Below are 19586 nucleotides of genomic sequence, written 5' to 3' on the forward strand. Positions count from 1 at the left end.
TCAGCAACTCTAATCTTCATCCGCAAACTTACGAATCAGACCGCATACATTTTCCTCCAGACCATTTATATAAACTACAAACATCAGAGCCAGCACTGATTCCTGTGGAACACCATGAGCTATAGACCTCCATTCTGAAAAACACCTTTCCACCACTACTCTGTCTCATATAACCAAGCCAGTTCTGTATCCATCTAGCCAGCCCACCAAGAATCCCATGTGACTTTAGCTTTTGTACCAGCCTGCCATGTGGGATCTTGTCAAATGCCTTACTAAAGTCCATATAAATTGCATCCACAGTCCTTTCCTCATCAATTATCTTTGTCACCTCTTCAAAAAACGCAATCAAGTTGGTGAGAAACGATGTTCCCTGTACAAAACCATGCTGCCTGTCAGTAACTAGCTCATTATCTTCCAAATGTGCATATTTCCTGTCTCTCAGTATCTTCTCCAAAAGCTTTCCCACCTCTGATATCAGGCTCACCGGCCTATAATTTCCTGGAATATGCCTTCTTCCTTTTTGAAATAAGGGAACAACATTGGCTATTCTCCACTTCGCTGGAACCTCGCCTATGATCAGAGAGGTTATAAGAACATAAGAAATAGGAGCAGGAGTAGGCCAACTAGCCCTTCGAGCCTGCCCCGCCATTCAATAAGATCATGGCTGATCTGTCTTGGCTCAGTTCCACATTCCCGCCCTCTCCCCATAACCCTTAATCCCCTCTCCTATCAAAAACCCATCAACCCGCGTCTTAAAAATATTTAGCGAGGTAGCCTCCACCACTTCAACGGGCAGAGAATTCCAGAGATTCACCACCCTTTGAGTGAAGAAGTTCCTCCTCAACTCCGTTCTAAACCGCCCCCCCTTTATCTTGAGGCTGTGCCCCCTAGTCCTACTATCCTTTCTGAGTGGGAAGAGTCTCTCCACCTCTATCCTATCCATCCCATTCATCATCTTATACGTCTCAATGAGATCTCCCCTCATTCTTCTAAACTCTAACGAGTACAAGCCTAATTTATTCAGCCTCTCCTCATAGCTCAACCCCCTCAACTCCAGCATCAGCCTAGTAAACCTCCTCTGCACTCCCTCCAAGGCCAAAATATCCTTGCGTAAGTACGGCGCCCAAAACTGCACACAGTACTCCAGCTGCGGCCTCACCACGAAGATATCTGTTAACCCCCCAGTTATTTCTTCCCTTGCCTTGCTGTGATATTGTATGAATGAAGTAGTGGCATGATGGGAAAATTGGTCAAGTATTTAGTACAAAGGAAAACTGACTCTGCACAACCTAAGACATGAATAAGACCAGAGAAGGCCAAATGCCCGACCTCAGTCTGTCTCGATAAGGTTGACTCCACATACCTTAAGACTACATATGCAAACTAAAGATAAGTTCAGAGATGAAAGAATCACAGAACCTTCTACTACATCAGAAAACAAGATATGGCCAAAGATCACGGAACCTTCTTGTTCCTTCAAAGGACAAGATAATGATATTATTGATGAGACTTGTTGTTCATCCATCGTCATCGATGAGGACCTCAACACCATTAGTCATTTTGAGGATGGTTGTGGTGTGTCCGAAGACGACTGATCAAGCCCATTCGGGCACGAAATGTCCTGGCACATATTGGACAGACTTGTGTAGACACTGTAGTTGTTGCACTGCTGGCTCTGGACTTACGCAGCTCGCGCTTAAGTTGTGCTTCAGCAATACACCTTGCTTTGTGAGCTTGACAGCCTTTGTGAGACATTGATGCAACAGAGGGGTCTCCGAGCTCACCGGGTTACAACACAATTAATGATGTTCTACTGCTTGTATTATTAATTGAATTCCTGAAGTCATGTAAGCCGATAAGAAAAAGGTATAACTATTGAATTGATTCTTGTGGTTGGGGCGGTTTTGGGATAGAATCAGCAGTTTGTATGGACTGCTCTCTGTTTCCAAGATTCAGCCATATACTGCATGCAGTTTTGTGATAATAAAATCTAGTTGTTTTTTCAAAGCAAACTGTTAAGTTTTACTATCACAGCTTGGAAAACAAGAAATTCTCCACTACAACATTCGGCACTGCAAGCAGAAACCAAAATCCTGGGTGAATTCCGTGGGGGACTGAAGAAGTGATCGAGCCATGACTGGAGGGAAGAGACGGACGCCAGCACAAGCTAAGATTTACCTTGGTCTCTCTCTCTCTCTTGGGTCTGTGTTACGACCCTTCATCCCTTGTGGAGGATGCGAACAGGTGACGGTGTTCAAATCTAAATTATACTGTGAGTCGTGGTTAGGGTCAGGGAGCCAGTTGTTGTCAGCCTAGGGTCAGGGATCCAACGAGTAGAGTATTTAGGATCAGGGACCCAGCGAATAAGAGTGTTCAGGGTCAGGGACCCTCCTGCAACTCACCGAAGGTCAGGGACCCCTTGATCTCTTTTAGATCCAGATCAGGGATACGCAGGCTTAATTTGAGTCAGGGACCCCGTGATTTTTCTTAGTTTGGGTCAGGGACCCCGTGATTTAATTTTGGTACCAGGAATTCTTTTTATTACCGTTTTTGCCAGGGGCATAGTATACTGACGTTATGGGACAGATCTTAGACAAGACAGGGGACAAATTCATTAAACAGATGAGGAAAGAGGGGTGGGATCCATCTCGCCCACTAGACCAACAATGGAAATGGTTGAAAAGGGAAAAAAGGACAGAACTAAGAAAATTGGAGTTCTCTTAGTTCACCAATTGATCGGATTAATTGAACAGGTTTCAGTCTTGGGTTGAAAAAAAGGCTGACAACAAGGAGAGAATTAAAACATCAGAATCACAGATTATAGAGTTAGAAAAGAGAAACCAGACAAAGAAGATATGAGTACTGTTAATACATCAGTTAGCTGGACTAACTGAACAAGTAGTCACTTCCACTAAGAAGTGAAGTGAGGATAAAAAGATTAGGGAATTAGAATTCAGAGTAAGGGAACTGGAGAAACAAAACCAAGTGTTAGAAGACCACTGCAGGGGGACATTACCTCCCTACGCCAGCAGTATGACTGTGAAACTCACAGTGCCTGGGGGCGACTTTGATACTGAGGAGGAAGTCTGCGACCTTGCTCCGGTAATGGGGGGAGGGACAGTAAATAATCCATTGACCGATCTAAATCCTTCACACCAAGGGAAAGACATCAGATCCTACTGTCGCTGAGAAAGCTCCAGTCCTGGAGTGCAAATGCCAAATTTTGGTTTTATCATCGTCCCACAAGATACTTATGGTATTAGATATAGCTAACATGTTCTGGTCTGTCCCCTTGAACTTTAACTCACAGGATAAATTTGTCTTCGCAGTAGGCGATAAGCAGTACACATGGACTAGACTCCCATAGGGAGTCCGTAATAGTCTGGTCATATTTCACCAATGAGCAATTTCTAGAACAACTGAAACTCCCGAAAGGGAGCACAATCTTACAGTACGTAGACAATATTTTGATAGCCTTTGAAACTAAAGTGGAACTTCAGACAGCATTTTACTCGATCTTGAAACACTTAGAAGATCAAGGGTTAAAGGCAAATCCAAAAAGGTCCAAATGGGAAAGTCACAGGTGTTATATCTGGGACATTTAATATCCCAAGGGATCAAGGAGATGCCCGTGGACAGGAAAGCCGCCATATAGCAAATACCTACGCTGGTGATCGTCTGAGGGGTAAGGAAGGTTTTGGGATTATTTAATTATAGCTGCAACTTTATGCCAGAGTTTGCTAAATTGGCTGAGCCAACGAGAAGGGCAAAGTGGGAGGCAGTGCTCCTCCCCCCCCGCATCACCATCGTATGAGACATGAGAGAGAACCGCGCTGAAGGAAGGTTAGGGGAAGGAAGACCACATACATGTGGGAATGTAGATGAGGGAGCAGAGGAAAGTAGAATAAACGAGATGTCCCTAGAGGCACCGGAGGAGACCCTGTTTGTGGATGGGTCACAGAAGTATATAGATGGGTCGCCGCGAACGGGATGGACTTACGAGTGGTCCGAGCAGGAAGAGTAGAGGGAGGTATGTCAGCACAAGTGGCGGAACTGATAGTCCTGACACAGACTCTTACTGAGGTGTAGGGAGAACATTTACACCGATGGCGGATATGTATTTGGAATTGTGCATGACTATATGACTGTTTGGGGGAGAAGGGGAATTTGTCACAACAGGAGGCACCTGAATCAAACATGGCCAGATTTATTACAGGCCAGTGAGCTCCCATCAGTAAAGGTTAAAAAGAAACAAGCAAGCTGACTCTGTATGGTACAGAGAGAGAGAGCGCGCGTGTAACTGTGCGATCGAGAGCCTCATGTGGCGTAATAGGGTATAGCCAAAGTAAATTGTTTCGAGTTTAATAAATTACATAGGGATCAGACAGAGATTTGAGCTCTGCCATGTGGGAAAGGTGGCATTACATTATATCTGAAAAGTTATAAGGAGAATTAACCATTTAGGCACACAATAGATTTGACTTTGTATTTGCCTGTGTTGGTTACAAAGGCAGAGCTGTAGAAATAATTAATCATGTAGATTGCTGCACATTAGAATGCTTTCAGCATTTCTTTGTGTATTTGTGTTCCAAGTGATAAGATCCAGTTGTGTGCTTGTGAAATGTTTTTTTTACTGTGCCAGAATTGTAAGAATATGTGAGGGTCTTAATTTAGTAGGGATACTTAAAGGTGATAAAAATAAATCTTATTTTGGATTTTCTGGATCAGGCTTTTGTTAATTTAAAAATGTGTTCTTGATAGAACTGACAATGAATTATTCCTAAGTGTTTGAAGAGTCCATCTGTGTGAACTTACTCCCCCTGCCCTTCTGCTGAAACAAGCAGAGAATTAACCCATTCTGTCCCAGACAGGATGGATCTTAACGTTATAAGACTTGCAGTAATTTTAGGACATAAAGTCAAAACGAAACTAACAGAAAAGGGAGTTACGTAAGTTAGAATAGGAGCGACTGTTTAAAATGTGTGCAAGTAGTGAATCAACTACAAACCTGGAGTAGAGCTGATCACAAAGCACACCCTGTTATAATCTTAGTTTTTGTATTTCAGTGTGTTTGCATGGTCTGGTTACTTGTCAAATGTAGGCGATCGTTGTTGCATTAGATTGAGGGCAGGCATTGTTAAAGCTTGTTTGTTTTTGTGGAGAATTTATTGCGGGGAATAAATGCAATGCTTTACATTTCAGTTTAACTTCAAAGGAGCTGAGAAGTTGTTAAAACTGTTAAAGTATAAGATTTCTTGAATTTACTTCTGTTTTGAGTTTAATTACAGTTTGGAAGAAAGACGACTTTTACCCATTTTGGAATGCATGTTGGAAGCTTCCATGTGTGTGTGTGTGTGTGTGTGTGTGTGTGTGTGTGTGTGTGCTTAATAAAGTGGTTGCGTGGCTACTTCCTTATTATTTGCTTTAATGTTCTTCCCCTAATTGTGATTTTACAACAGTGGGCTTGATAGAGTTTAAATAAAAATTGGAAAGTAAATTGAAGTTTAAGAAATGATGTAGACCTTGGAGGGAACCATGTGCTCCTTCCTTTGTCTTGAAGTAGAAATTACGCGAGAGTTAATTGAGAAGTTAAGAGAATAAGTAACTTTGTGGAAAGAGTCGACTAGGCACCACGAACAATTGTTATTAATGAGTTGGAGGGATAATGTACGTCGAAGAGGGATTGATGTATGTGTAGTGGGAAGTGGAAGGATTGGGAGACTTTGAAATTGGAGTGTGAGCTTTGGGATAGAAAGCATCATGAGACGAAACGCCAGTGTAAGGTTAAGAAAGCATTGGGTGGTAGGCAGGTTGGGCTAACCTATCAGAATAAACAACAGGAGGATCCTCTCAGTTGCCCTGGCATGCTGCTGTTTCCCTATTCAGGCAATATGGAGGAAAAGGAGAAGTTGAACTTCCATTCAAAATGCTCTTTGGGTTAAAAATCTCCTTGATGCTGTTCAGCTTCCTTGTCAATTGGCTGTTATTAAACGTGTTGAGCATACAAAGGGGACACTCCTGTGCAATTAGGGAATGCCCATGCTGATACAGCTGCTGTCTTCGCAGCTGAATCGGCCTCTGTGATTGTTCCCACTGGGGGTAAGCAGGCTGTAAATCGGGGACCTGCATTCGGGACGAAGAGCACGCCAGAGATAACTGAGGTTCAACGTTTACAGAGGGACGTTATGATTCTGAGCGCACATTATGGAAGTCAATGGGCTATTTGTACTCCTTGGTACAGGACCTTTGGCTTACTCCAGTCAGTCAAGTTTGTATTCTGGATTCTTTATTGCCGGTACTTATTGACTATTTGCATTCTTGTACCCATCTTGGCAAGGAGGGAATGGTACAGCTACTTCTAAAGGCTTGGTGGCACCCAGATTTGAATACAGCAGCACAAATGCGGCTGGATCGATGCCTCATTTGCATGAGAAATAACAAGGGTAAAGGAATTAAATGCCTTCCTGGAACTACTCCCTTGCCAGATGGCCCTTTTGCCTGTATACAGCTTGATTTTACTGAATTACTGGAAGTACATTGCTATATATATTGTTTAGTAATAATCGATGTGTTTAGTAAATGGATTGAAGCCTTCCCCACCAGGAATTGTACTGCAAATATGGTGGTGAAATTATTGTTGACAGAAGTTATTCCTTGTTTTGGGGTACCCAAAATGGTGAGTTCAGATAATAGACCACATTGTGTGGCCCGGATCAATACTGAATTGTGCAAAGCACTTGTAATTAAACAACAACTGCACTGCATGTATCACCTGCAGGCAGCAGGAACTGTGGAAAGGGCTAACAGGACTTTAAAAGAAAAATTATCTAAATTGACTGAAGAAACTGGATTAAATTGGCTAAAGCTATTGCCCTTGGCATTGTTTCACACGCGAGTGATTCCCCATTTGTGGACTGGACTGTCAGCTGCAGAGATAGTCTACGGTCAGCCAATGAGGACTCCCTGGGATGCCCATGAAAAACCCTACAGGGAGTAGACCTCCAGGTAATGGGGGAACAGATGCAGAATTATTTGAAGCAATTAACACTTTCTCTGAAGTTTCTCCACTCCTAGGTGAAACAAGCACATCTCCCAGAGACACTGGGGACAGCCACCTCTTGATACCAAAATGATCGAACCCGGAGACTACGTACTGGTAAAGAACTGGAATAGGAAGAAATTAGGACAACGCTGGAGTGGTCTTTTTCAAGTGCTACTGACAATACCGACTTCTGTCAAGATTAAAGGACGTTCAAGTTGGGTACACTTGTCCAATTGTAAGAAGATTACATCCAACCCAGATACGAATAGAAGATGAAGATCCTCATCATATTTTTCCAACTTTGTGGACTATTTGGACTTAATGGACATGTGATAGTAAAAAAACGAGTTACCCAAAGACCACATGCTAATACTTATTTATATATGTCATATATGTATGCTGAAAAATTGAATATAAGCAAATATTGGGGTTGTACCTACATCCCCATCCATTCGTGGGAAGGAATACCTCTCCAATCCCTCCCATTCCATATAGCAGAGACAGCTGAATGGATTCTATGTCAAAACCAAACAGGAATTGGGGGAGATATGATAAAATGGAAATCAGCTGGCTATGAAATGACTAGGTTTTTAGCTTGGTACCAGCCTACTTATAATCATGCCTTGCTTCCATCCTCCCCTATTGTCCCCTCAAGTGATGTGCAAGGTTTTCTATGTTTTAGTAAATCAGGGAAAGGAAAGTTAATGGGGCAAAGTAGGTGCAACCTTACAGCTAAGTGGCACAGACCAGTAGCAAATCTATCTAGCAAGGGTATGTTTATTCTTGATTGGTCCAAAGAGCTAACTTCCAATAGCTCGTGGGCACATCCCCAACATCCTGGATGACACTGGCTGATGATTTTACAGCCTATAATGGAACAACAGCAGAAGCCAAGGCGACTGGACAGGCACTAGCCGAGGTCTTGGCTGAGCTGATGGCTGTTCAGACCGTGGCATTACAAAACCGAATGGCTTTGGACGATCTATTAGCCTCGCATGGAGGGACGTGTGCTATTATAGGTTAGGAGTGCTGCAATTATATCCCAGATGCCTCTGAAAATATCACTAACCTGGCCAGCTACATTAGGAGGCAGGCTGATCAACTTCAAGAGGTTGGCTGGGAATTTCATTCCCAGAAAGCGGGAAAGTGGATTTGATCCACTTCAGATCAGCCATGATCTTAATGAATGGCAAGGCAGGCTCGAAGGGCTAGCTGGCTTACTCCTGCTCCTATTTCTTATGTTCATGATTATAACCCACCGGGTTGGTTAGGATGTTTGGGTCACAGATTATTCGGTTGGATCTTTAAGACTTTTATTTTGCTACTATTACTGTTACTTGGGATAGGATTGCTTGGTTGCTTGTGTAGATGCATTATTAATTGAGTCACGGATATACCTATTTAGTTAGTTGTCATGATATGACAAAAGGAGGGAATGTGATATTGTACGAATGAAGTAGTGGCATGATGGGAAAATTGGTCAAGTATTTGGTACAAAGGAAAACTGACTCTGCATATTTTAAGACATGAATAAGACCAGAGAAGGCCAAATGCCTGACCTCAGTCTGTCTTGATAAGGTTGACTCCACACACCCTAAGTCTACATACGCAAAACAAAGATAAGGTCAGAGATGAAAGAGACACAGAGCCTTCCATTACATCAGAAAACAAGGTACGGTCAGAGATCATGGAACCTTCTTGTTCCTTCAACAGACAAGATAATGATATTATTGATGAGACAGAGGGTCTCGGAGGTCACCGGGTTACAATACAATTAATGATGTATTACTGCTTGTATTACTAATTGAATTCCTGAAGTCATGTAAGCTGATAAGGAAAAGGTATAAATATTGAATTGATTCTTGTAGTTGGGGCAGTCTTGGTATAGAATCAGCAGTTTGTACGGACTGCTTTCTCTTCTCAAGATTCAGCCATATACTGCATGCAGTTTTGTGATAATAAAAGCTAGTTGTTTTTTCAAAGCAAACTCTGTTAAGTTTTACTATCACAGCTCAGAAAACAAGAAATTCTCCACTACAACATTGCGCCGCAACCTGAGATAGATCCCATCTGGCCTGGGGACTTGTTTATCTTAATGCAATTTAAGATTCTCAACATTTCCTCCTTCAATATATTGATATTTTCTGGAGTGTTCACACACCCTGACCTCAACATCTGTCATGTCCTTCTTCTTGGTGAATACTGATACAAAGTATTCATTAAGAATCTCACCCACTTCCTATGGCTCCATGTATAACTTCCCTCCATTGTCCTTGAGTGGACCTACTCTTTCACTTGCTACCCTCTTGCTCCTAATATATAGATAAAAAGCCTTGGGATTCTCCTTGACCTTGTTTGCTAAAGACATTTCATGCCCCACTTTAGCCCTCCTAATTCCATATTTAAGTTCCTTTCTACTTTTTATTCCTCGAAGGCTTTGTCGGTTTTCAGATGCCTAGGCATTTCGCATGCTTCCTTTTTCCTCAGCTGAGAATTTCCCTTGATATTTAAGGTTCCTGAATCCTGCCATTTCTATCCTATGTTTTTGCAGGGACATGCCTGTCCTGCACTTCAATCAACTGACCTTTAAAAGCCTCCCACATGCCAGACATGGATTTGCCCTCAAAGAGCTGCTCCCAATCCACATTTCCCAGTTCCTCTCTAATTTGTATGTAATTGGCCCTCACCCAATTAAGCACGCTCACCCAAGGACCCCTCCTGTGCTTATGCATGACTCCCCAAAATCTTATGGAATTATGGTTGCGAAGCTCAAAATACTCTCCCAGTATATCAACATACTGTGTCAAAAAGTCCTCCTGGACACATCAAACAAATTGTTCTCCATCCGAGTCCCTGGCTTTAAGAGAATCTCAGTCAATATGGGAGAAGGTAGTCACCCACCACAACGACCCTGCTTTTTTCACACCTTTTCAGTATCTAACTGTCTGCTCCTCTGCCTCATGCAGGCTGCTGGGAGATTTTTAGTACACTCCCAACATTGTGATTTCCCCCTTCCTATTCTTGAGCTCCACCTGTAATGCCACTCTAAAGGATCCCTCCAATGTGTCCTCCCTCAACTCAGCTGTGCCCCCCAGTCCAGCAATGCAACTCCCCCACCCCTTTTGTCCTGTCTAAAACAATCACAAGTTGATGGATGAAGTGCCTAATGGGCTTTGATGGTTCAAGTTTCTCAAGCTACATTCATTCCAATCAAGTAGAAGGCATCACATTCTTGATAGCGTGACAGTGAGTTGCTGGTTACAGAACTCCCAGCCTCTGACCCGCTCTTGTAGCCACGATATTTAGATGGCTGATCCAGTTCAATAGTAACCCCCAAGATGCTGAAAGTGGGATAATGTTTTAAAATGTCATGGGATGATGGTTATTGCCTGGCATCTGTGTGGCTTACTTAGCAGCCCAAGCCTCAACTTTGTCCAGGTTTTGTTGCATGTCAGCACACACTGCCTCAGTAACTGAATTGCAAATTGTGCAATCATGATCTAACACTATGTTGTCGGGAAGGCCATAGATGAAGCAGCTGGAGATGATTGGGTCTAGGACAATGCCATGAGGAACTCCTGCAGCAACGTCCTGGACATGAGAAATTTGGCTTCTAGCAAACACAATTTTGTGTGTTAGATATGATTTCAATCATTGAAGATTTTCTCCCATCCCAATTTCCACTGATCTCAATGACAATACTATCGACAACAACTTCTACTGTTAATAATAAAGTGAACTAAAAGGATGATAAATTGGCTGGATTGGATTTGTCCTGCTTTTTGTAGACATGATGTACCTGGGCAATTTTTCACATTGCTGGGTAGATGCCAGTGTGATAGCTGCAACAGGAAGATTGGTGAGGACGAAGTCAAGTAGATATTTCCCTCTTGTTGGCTTTCACCATCTGCTGCATATCATGTATGGTAGATATATCCTTCATTATCTGGGCAGCTTGGTCAGTGGCTTATGGAATTGATGTGTTCCTCCCCCTCCCGCTACACAGCACATTTGGAGCCCTTGCTATGGCCAAGTAGTGTTCAACATCAAGGCGGTGTATCATCAGCTGAGAGAGCAGTTGGTGATAATCAGCAGGCCATGAGATGTTATGGGGTCTGGAGTCAATGTTAAGAACTTCCAGGACCTTTCCCTCTTGATTATATATTACAGCCCCATTGGTTGCTCCTGTTTTATTATTCTTTAACTTTTCAGAAACAGTGTGATATACCCGGGTGACTTACTAGGCCACTTTAGAGGGCAGTTAAGAGTCAATCATGTTTCTGTGGATCTTGAATCATATGTACGTCAGACGAGAACAGGAAAGCAGATTTCCTTCCTAAGGACATTAGTGAACCAGGTGGACTTCCACAGAATCCCTACAGTCCTACAGTGCACAGGGAAGCCGTTCAGCCCGCCGAGTCTGCACCGAGCACAATCCCACCCAGGTCCTATTCCTGCAACCCCACATATTTACCCTGTGAGTCCCCCTGACACTAGGGTCAATTTAGCATGGCCAATCCACCTAACCCGCACACCTTTGGACTGTGGTTGGAAACCGGAGCAACCAGAGGGAACCCACGCAAATTTATGCGACAATCCTGGAGTTTCATTATAATCGTTAACAATGACAAACTTTCAATTCCAGATTTATTTGTTGCTTGAATTTAAATTCATCCGGTTGCCATAGTGGGATTTGAACATGTCTCCAGAACATTAATCTTGGCACCTTGTCTAACCCATCTCTACAATGTTCTCTGGCTTACATTCCTGACCTGTGAAATTCCCCACCTTCATCCCACTACAGATAGATGTTTACTGCTGCAGTGGCCCAATACACCTGGAACTTCCATGAGGAGGGAAGAAGGATTTTAGTTTGCAGGTTTCTAACGCCACAACTGATATACATGATGTGGAGATGCCAGCATTGGACTGGGGTAAACATAGTAAGAAGTCTCACAGCACCTGGTTAAAGTCCAACAGGTTTATTTGGTAGTAAACGCCACTAGTTTTTGGAGCGCTGCTCCTTCGTCAGGTGAGTGGACTACTCACCCCACTCACCTGACGAAGGAGCAGTGCTCCGAAAGCTAGTGGCGTTTACTACCAAATAAACCTGTTGGACTTTAACCTGGTGTTGTGAGACTTCTTACAACTGATATATATAGAGGGTGAGACAAGCAGCAGTTCTGAAATGCATGGCTTACTTCCTTCTTTAGCGTACTGGTTGAACATAGACGGGTGGTTTCCAGTCTAAATACAATCTATCCCAGGACAGGAAAATCACTGAACTTGAGCATTGAAAGTATGTTATTCAGAATGACAATAATTCCCACTACAGTATTCCTTGCCTAAAAGTTGGCGGCAAGTGTTACTGGATTTAGACAGTGACAGACCAGTACAACAAAGTTTCCCATGAGCATACACAAAAGTACAATGTAGCGCCCTGATTTCATCAAATGAAAATACAATTCATTGGGATTTCAAAATCCAACCTGAATTTTTTTGCAGTATAGCTGGCCATTCAGCTGGATCATGGATGCGGTGCTACCAAGTGGCGAGACAGACTGAGAGAACCAGAGCATTAGATTATTCACCTCGTCAAAGGAATATTGAAGTAAAAGCAATTGACCTGAACCTAATGCTTGTAAATACTTGAAAATCTAGTTGGTTTTTTATGTGAATTGTCACTGGACACCAAGTTTCAGGGTTACCTGGATGATGTAGATCTCTGGGAAGCACTTGCTCCCAGCTGACGACGGCCATTCCGTCTCATTTGCCTACGCTGGTGCCCAGGTCTTTGTCCAAGAGAAAAGTGCTGCGCCACAGTTCTCAGCGCCCCTTGCAGTCTTTGAAGTTCCTCAGTTAGCAACGCTGCTTCCAATCCACCACTGTGAGCAGTTGAAGGGGCTTCGGTTCCCGAGGGTGCCCCTGCCTCCTCGCCAATGGGTGCAGTACTCAAACCTGGTACTGTTGGCCTCAAAGCTGCATCTCGGAGAGTCAATTGTGTAGGCACAGCTTCCTCTTCTGGCTGCATATCTACATCAGTTACTTCTTCAGCCATTCCTATGACAGAGAGCAGCAGAGATCAGCCAGTGGGGGAGGTTGGCAAGGGGCAGTCGGGAGAGGAAAAAGAGGGTTTGGGGGTCTGTGAAAGGAGCTGTATGGGGTTTGGGATGGGCAACGGGAGCCAGGGTTTGGGGGGGGAAAACGGTGAGTTGGGGTTTGGGGGAGGCACAGAATGGGTGTTTGGAGGAAGTGTGCAAAGGGGACGTTGGCGAGGGGCAGGCGGGGGGTCGTTGGCGAGGGGCAGTCGGGGGGGTCGTTGGCGAGGGGCAGTCGGGGGGGTCGTTGGCGAGGGGCAGTCGGGGGGGTCGTTGGCGAGGGGCAGTCGGGGGGGTCGTTGGCGAGGGGCAGTCGGGGGGGTCGTTGGCGAGGGGCAGTCGGGGGGGTCGTTGGCGAGGGGCAGTCGGGGGGGTCGTTGGCGAGGGGCAGTCGGGGGGGTCGTTGGCGAGGGGCAGTCGGGGGGGTCGTTGGCGAGGGGCAGTCGGGGGGGTCGTTGGCGAGGGGCAGTCGGGGGGGTCGTTGGCGAGGGGCAGTCGGGGGGGTCGTTGGCGAGGGGCAGTCGGGGGGGTCGTTGGCGAGGGGCAGTCGGGGGGGTCGTTGGCGAGGGGCAGTCGGGGGGGTCGTTGGCGAGGGGCAGTCGGGGGGGTCGTTGGCGAGGGGCAGTCGGGGGGGTCGTTGGCGAGGGGCAGTCGGGGGGGTCGTTGGCGAGGGGCAGTCGGGGGGTCGTTGGCGAGGGGCAGTCGGGGGGGTCGTTGGCGAGGGGCAGTCGGGGGGTCGTTGGCGAGGAGCAGTCGGGGGGTCGTTGGCGAGGGGCAGTCGGGGGGTCGTTGGCGAGGGGCAGTCGGGGGGTCGTTGGCGAGGGGCAGTCGGGGGGTCGTTGGCGAGGGGCAGTCGGGGGGTCGTTGGCGAGGGGCAGTCGGGGGGTCGTTGGCGAGGGGCAGTCGGGGGGTCGTTGGCGAGGGGCAGTTGGGGGGTCGTTGGCGAGGGGCAGTCAAGGGAGGAGAAAGAGGGTTTGGGGTCTGTGAAAGGAACTGTGTGGGGTTTGGGATGGGCAACGGGAGCCAGGGTTTGCGGGGGAACGGGGATTTGGGGGAGGCACAGAGTGAGTGTTTGGAAGAAGTGTGCAGAAGGAGAAAGGAGCTGGGTATAGCGGTGATGGGGTGGGGGGTAATTCGGTCAGGGACAGTGTTGGGGGGGGTGAAACTTCAGGTGCTGCCTGTGGCCGGCACCGGGAATGTGTTACATTCGAAGGGAGGCCTCGCCTGGCTCCTGGACCCAGGGCGAGTATCTCAGGGCCTCACCGGGGAAAGCTCTGGGATCCCGGCGTCCAATTGGAGCCTGGGGCTCCGCAGGGCCGCACTGGTCACAACAACGATAAACAGAACCAGGGACATTCCGGGAGAAGGCGGCTCGGCCGCAGCCCAGCCTAGGCCTCACACTCACCCCCCGCCTCGGCCTCAGCTTCAACCGAAAATCCGCGCCACTCGCTAGGCCGCCCGCTGCGGCCGCCCACTCCAGCGCCAACCAATGGGTGCGTCAGTCCACATGCCAATCAACCATCAGCACCAATCAGATGCGGAGGTGGGCTGTCAATCAGCATAACAGTGCCGTTTGTTCTGAGTGCTGTTGCTTGGGGCTGCTCAGAGAGACAGTGTCTCTTCCACAGCTCTCACTACCCATCTTCATCTCACTACCACCATGCGGACTTGGCTGTGACCCGTGTTCCTCCTTCATCCAGTCTCCAATTGGACAATTGCACATTTTAATTTGATGTTTTCAAGTTTCCTTTGTACTTTGATTTTGTTTGGGCTGTTCCCCCTCTTTTTGGGGAGCTGCCCTTTTTACTTTGTCTTGATTTAACTTGTTTGTTTACTTGGTTTGACCTTAAAAGAAGCCAATTGGAAAATTGAACAACAACATATCGTACCTTGGAGGGGAACGACCATTGCCCTTGGTGGGACAACAGTAGTGCTCAAAGCTTGATCTTTCTTTCTGGTGTCTCTTGAGAAGTGTCACAACGGCAGGTTAAAGACCAATAGAATTATTTGGTAACAGAGTTACACCAGGGTTACCAGATAAAATTCATTGCAAGTGTTCCTTTTCAGGCACTGTTCCCATGGAATCAATCTAGAAGGATGCCAAAATAAACATTAAGTGCTACCAAAACAAAAGGATCCTTTTCAATTAAATCAGGAATTTATTATTGCATTGACACCAATCCAACTGTCCCATGAATCAGGAGACAACTTTTTAAACATCAAACTTAATATAAAATCATAAATTGTTATTATTTTCAAATACAAACCAATTGTGGTGATCAACAAACCAAACAAAAATAAATTTACTGAATAATCATCCACAAAATAAATTACTCAACAAGATTTTACTTTTTATAACTGACTTCAACAAAACAAAAATTAGCGTAAATTAAACCTGAATTAACCGGCAAATCATGTTCAATATAGGTTATAAATTACACTTTTAATAGCAGGTGCAACAAAGTCAGATCTCACAGACTTACTAAGCAATGAACCCCAGCATACATGTCACCTGTTCCAAGCACAAACTCCTTCAAAGCCCAGGTAGAATTTCAGCCCCTTCAAGGATTTAGCCACCAAATTCTCATCTAATAGCACTCCCTTTCAACCCAAGTTCCGTAGACATGGCCTTCAACAAACAGTGCATTTTTCCAGAATCAGCAGCACCAATTTTGTATTTGTCTATTCTCTGCTCCTGGATTCAGCCTTCATGTTCTTCTTTTTCATTTATGGCCAATTACAGTGAGTCAGTTACTTCAAGTAACAGAAACACCAGCAGCTAACTTGTGTTTGCCTATTCTCTGCTTCTCAGTCCAGACTTCACATTCTTCTTTTTCACCTGTGTCTCACACCTTGTTCATTTCCACATAAACCTTGATCACATAGGGCCCAGTTCCACTGCAACTTCTGGGTCACGTAGATGGACCTGTATTTCACTCTTTCAGAAACTGGGCCAATGAACTTGCTTTCAACTGTGCTCGCATCTCAAAACAGTGGAATTTCTAGCTCTCTGCCCAGAATTGCCCCCACCCCACCATATTGAAGAAAACCCCACCCACACTGTGAATGAACAAAATGCTCTCACTCCACCTCTGCAAACAAAGAACGGGAAACAGGCCCTTCAGCCCAACAAGCCCAAGCCGCCGTATCTTCCTACACCGACCCTGCCCTGTGTGTATGTGAGTGGAACCCCTAATGTAGCCAGATTCAGGGGAGAATAGTGTCAATTTGGTACACCAATCAGCCTAAGAGCACATCTTTGGGGTGTGGGAGGAAACCGGAGCGCCCGGAGGAAACCCACGCAACCACAGGGAGAATGCGCAAACTCCCACAGACACTGGCCCAAATCCATGTATCTGCACAGCTAGCAGTGATAGTCACTGAGCTGTTGCGGTGCCCGTCTGCTGGTCCAGGATTAAGCACACACAACGACACGAAGTACTAGGCCACTCCCGGAACCTCCAAGAGCAGCCCACGCACGACCCACCGTATGCATGCCCCTCGTTTGACAACAAGGTGGACCGACACCTGTGGAATAAAAAGACAAAACGTTAACATGTAATACTACATTTCCGGTGTCGTCCCAAGGCTCTGACCCTATTTAATACCCTCCACTATAACCCTCCATCCTTGATTCGCTCATGTGTCTATCTAAGTAAACCTTAAACAAGTCCAACGTGCCTGCCTCCACCACCCTACTCGGTAGCGCATTCCATACCCCCACGACCCTCTGTGTGAAAAATGTTGGTATCCATTGTGACACACTGCCACCCACTCTATCATTGTGGTCTCCATCATAAAATATAGATTGGCTGTTGATTTATAAAGCTCCTTACTGGCTTATTTAGTCTCAAATAACTCATTTGAAGCTATGCCCAATAACACAGTTTACCTGTCCTTATAAAAACTTACCCAGAGTGTCATGCTCAAAGATCCATGAACCCCACTCCTGCTTCCAATCCAAATTCAAGTTCACTGAAATTCCCATAAGGCAGGAAATCAAATTCCATGCTTTTGTATTTGTCAGTTCTGCAGTTTGTGTCATCAGAGAATGAATTCTGTACGTTGAATATCCAAATTAACATTTTATAGTTCCTCTTATCCAGTAAGCTCATTTTTACGTTCAGATGTTCATGGATCCAGATTTAATAGTAGATTTTACAATGTAAACACAGAAAACCAGGGTACAAATCATTCTCTTATTATGGAAGCTGATGTGAATTAATCAAGATGGTGATGTTTTGCTGCAATTGTATATGATGTTGGTGAGGCCACGTCTGGAGTATTGTGTGTAGTTTTGATGCCCTTATCTGAGGAAGGATGTCCTTGCCACATATAGGGGGTGTACAGCGAAGATTTACTAGGCTGATCCCTGGGATGGCAGGTCTGTCATATGAGGAGCGACTAAGTTGGGTAGGACTCTATTCCCTGGAGTTTAGAAGAGTGACAGGAGATCTCATAGAAACTTACAAAATTCTAACAGGGTTGTATAGGGTAGATTAAGAAAGAATGTTCCCAATGGTGATGGAATCCAGAGCTGGGGGTCATTGTTTAAGAATAAGGGGAATTTTTAGCGCTGAGGTGAGGAGAAATGTGGACTTCATTACCACAGAATGTAATTGAGGCATAAACGTTGTCTGATTTTGAGAAGAAATTAGATATAGCTCTAGGGGCTAAAGGGATCAAGAGATATGTTGGGGGGAAGGGCGAAATCAGGATATTGAATTCGTTGATCAGCTATGATCAAAATGAATAGCAGAGCAGGCTCAAAGGGCCAAATGGTCTACTCCTGCTTCTAGTTTCAATGTTTCTCAAGCTGTTCTCAAGACTTTTCATTTAACCTTGCTTAATTAAGATGTTGCCTGAAGTATGTGAGTTTATTGGTATGTGAAATTAGAATAGAAGTTAGTTTAGTGAACAACAGTTTGCAATGAATAAAAACAGGTGAACTGAATGGCTATTATGAACAACTTGTTAACAGATCTCATGAACAGTCTAGACATAAACAACTGACAATGGGTTAGGTATAAATAATGAAACTTCTGGGGGGTAGTTTGGCCAGAGCTGGAATGTCACTAGGAGGGTGAAACTAGTCAGGAGAGCAGCTTGAGATGCAACGAAGAAAAACATAGGTGAGAGTGATTGAGGGGTAAACTTTTTAGAACTGAGATGAGGAGAAATCATTTCACCCAGAGGGTGGTGAATGTGTGGAATTCACAACCATAATGTAATTGAGTCAAAAATGTCGCCTGATTTCAAGAAGAAACTAGATATATCATTTGGGATGCGAAGAAGGGATCAGGATATTGAATTCAATGATCAGCCATGATCAAAATGAACAGTGGAGCAGGCTCGAAGGCTGAATGACCTACTCCTGCTTCCAGTTTCTATGGGAAAGTGTTAAATATAACAAAATGTTTAGTTGTAAATGGAGATCTAATAACAGTGTCATAATGCAGACAAAGAATCATAGAACCCTACAGTGCTGAAAGAGGCCCTTCGGCCCATTGAGTCTGCATCGACCACAATCCCACCCAGGCCCTACGCCCATATCCTTTACCTACTAATCTCTCTAACCTACGCATCTCAGGACACTAAGGGGCAATTTTAGCATGGCCAATCAACCTAACCCGTACATCTTTGGACTGTGAGAGGAAATCAGAGCACCCGAAGGAAACCCACACAGACATGAGGAGAATGTGCAAACTCCACACAGACAGTGACCCAAGCCAGGAATCAAACCCAGGTCTCTGGAGCTGTGAAGCAGCAGTGTTAACCACTATGCTACTGTACCGTCCCTCAAATTTCACCATCTGCTCTGGTGTAATTTGAATCCAATTCCCCAGAACATCACCCTAGTTTACTAGTCCAGTGACACTACCACTATACCACCTCCCCCTGGCTGAAATATTTCAGAGCCTTCAGATTATAGGCAAAATTTAATATGCTGCACCACCCTCCAACATGATTTTGGAAGCAAGGAGGCATATAATTGGGTTGGAGGTTGTGGAGTGTCGATCCTCTTTTCATTAAGACCAAGATGGGAGGTATTGTAGGTGGACAATATTGTGGTTACTACTCAAGGCTAATTATGGCACAAATCAATTCCAGCCCCCCGGACTATCTGGATCCACTACGATTCATAAAATGCCGCAACAGGTCCACAGCAGATGCCATCACCCTGCATTCAATCCTGGAACACCTAGATAACGAAGACACTTATATCAGACTCCTATTTATTGACTATAGATCAGCCTTCAACATATTATTCCCTCGGAATTCATTCCAAACTCCGTGACCTGGGTCTCAGCACCTTTCTCTGTGACTGGATCCTGAACTTCCTAACTCACAAACCACAATCCATAAGGATAGGCAACAACACCTCCTCCATGATCATCCTCAACACCACTGCCCCACAAGGCTGTGTTCTCAGCCCTCTACTATAC

At 45.0% G+C, this 19586-nt stretch overlaps 1 protein-coding gene across 2 annotated transcripts in view; it reads right to left on the reverse strand.

The window, feature by feature from the left end:
• rfwd3 (ring finger and WD repeat domain 3) overlaps window positions 1–14598 on the reverse strand; it is a 36700-nt gene extending 22102 nt beyond the window's left edge. The window contains exons 1-2 of one of the 2 annotated variants that reach the window (XM_080187163.1): window positions 14546–14598; window positions 12751–13102 (exon numbers count right to left, since the gene is read on the reverse strand). In XM_080187163.1, the coding sequence (XP_080043289.1) occupies window positions 12751–13100 (350 nt within the window). In that variant the 5' untranslated portion in view covers window positions 13101–13102; window positions 14546–14598. Of the gene's footprint in view, window positions 1–12750; window positions 13103–14403; window positions 14495–14545 lie in introns of those variants that run through there. The other variant, XM_080187162.1, reaches the window with a different exon arrangement.
• Between the last annotated feature and the right edge of the window lie 4988 nt (window positions 14599–19586).

The sequence above is a fragment of the Carcharhinus amblyrhynchos genome, chromosome 4 (assembly GCF_965287045.1).
Source record: "Carcharhinus amblyrhynchos chromosome 4, sCarAmb.v2.hapA, whole genome shotgun sequence".
In the NCBI taxonomy this organism is placed as follows: domain Eukaryota; kingdom Metazoa; phylum Chordata; class Chondrichthyes; order Carcharhiniformes; family Carcharhinidae; genus Carcharhinus; species Carcharhinus amblyrhynchos.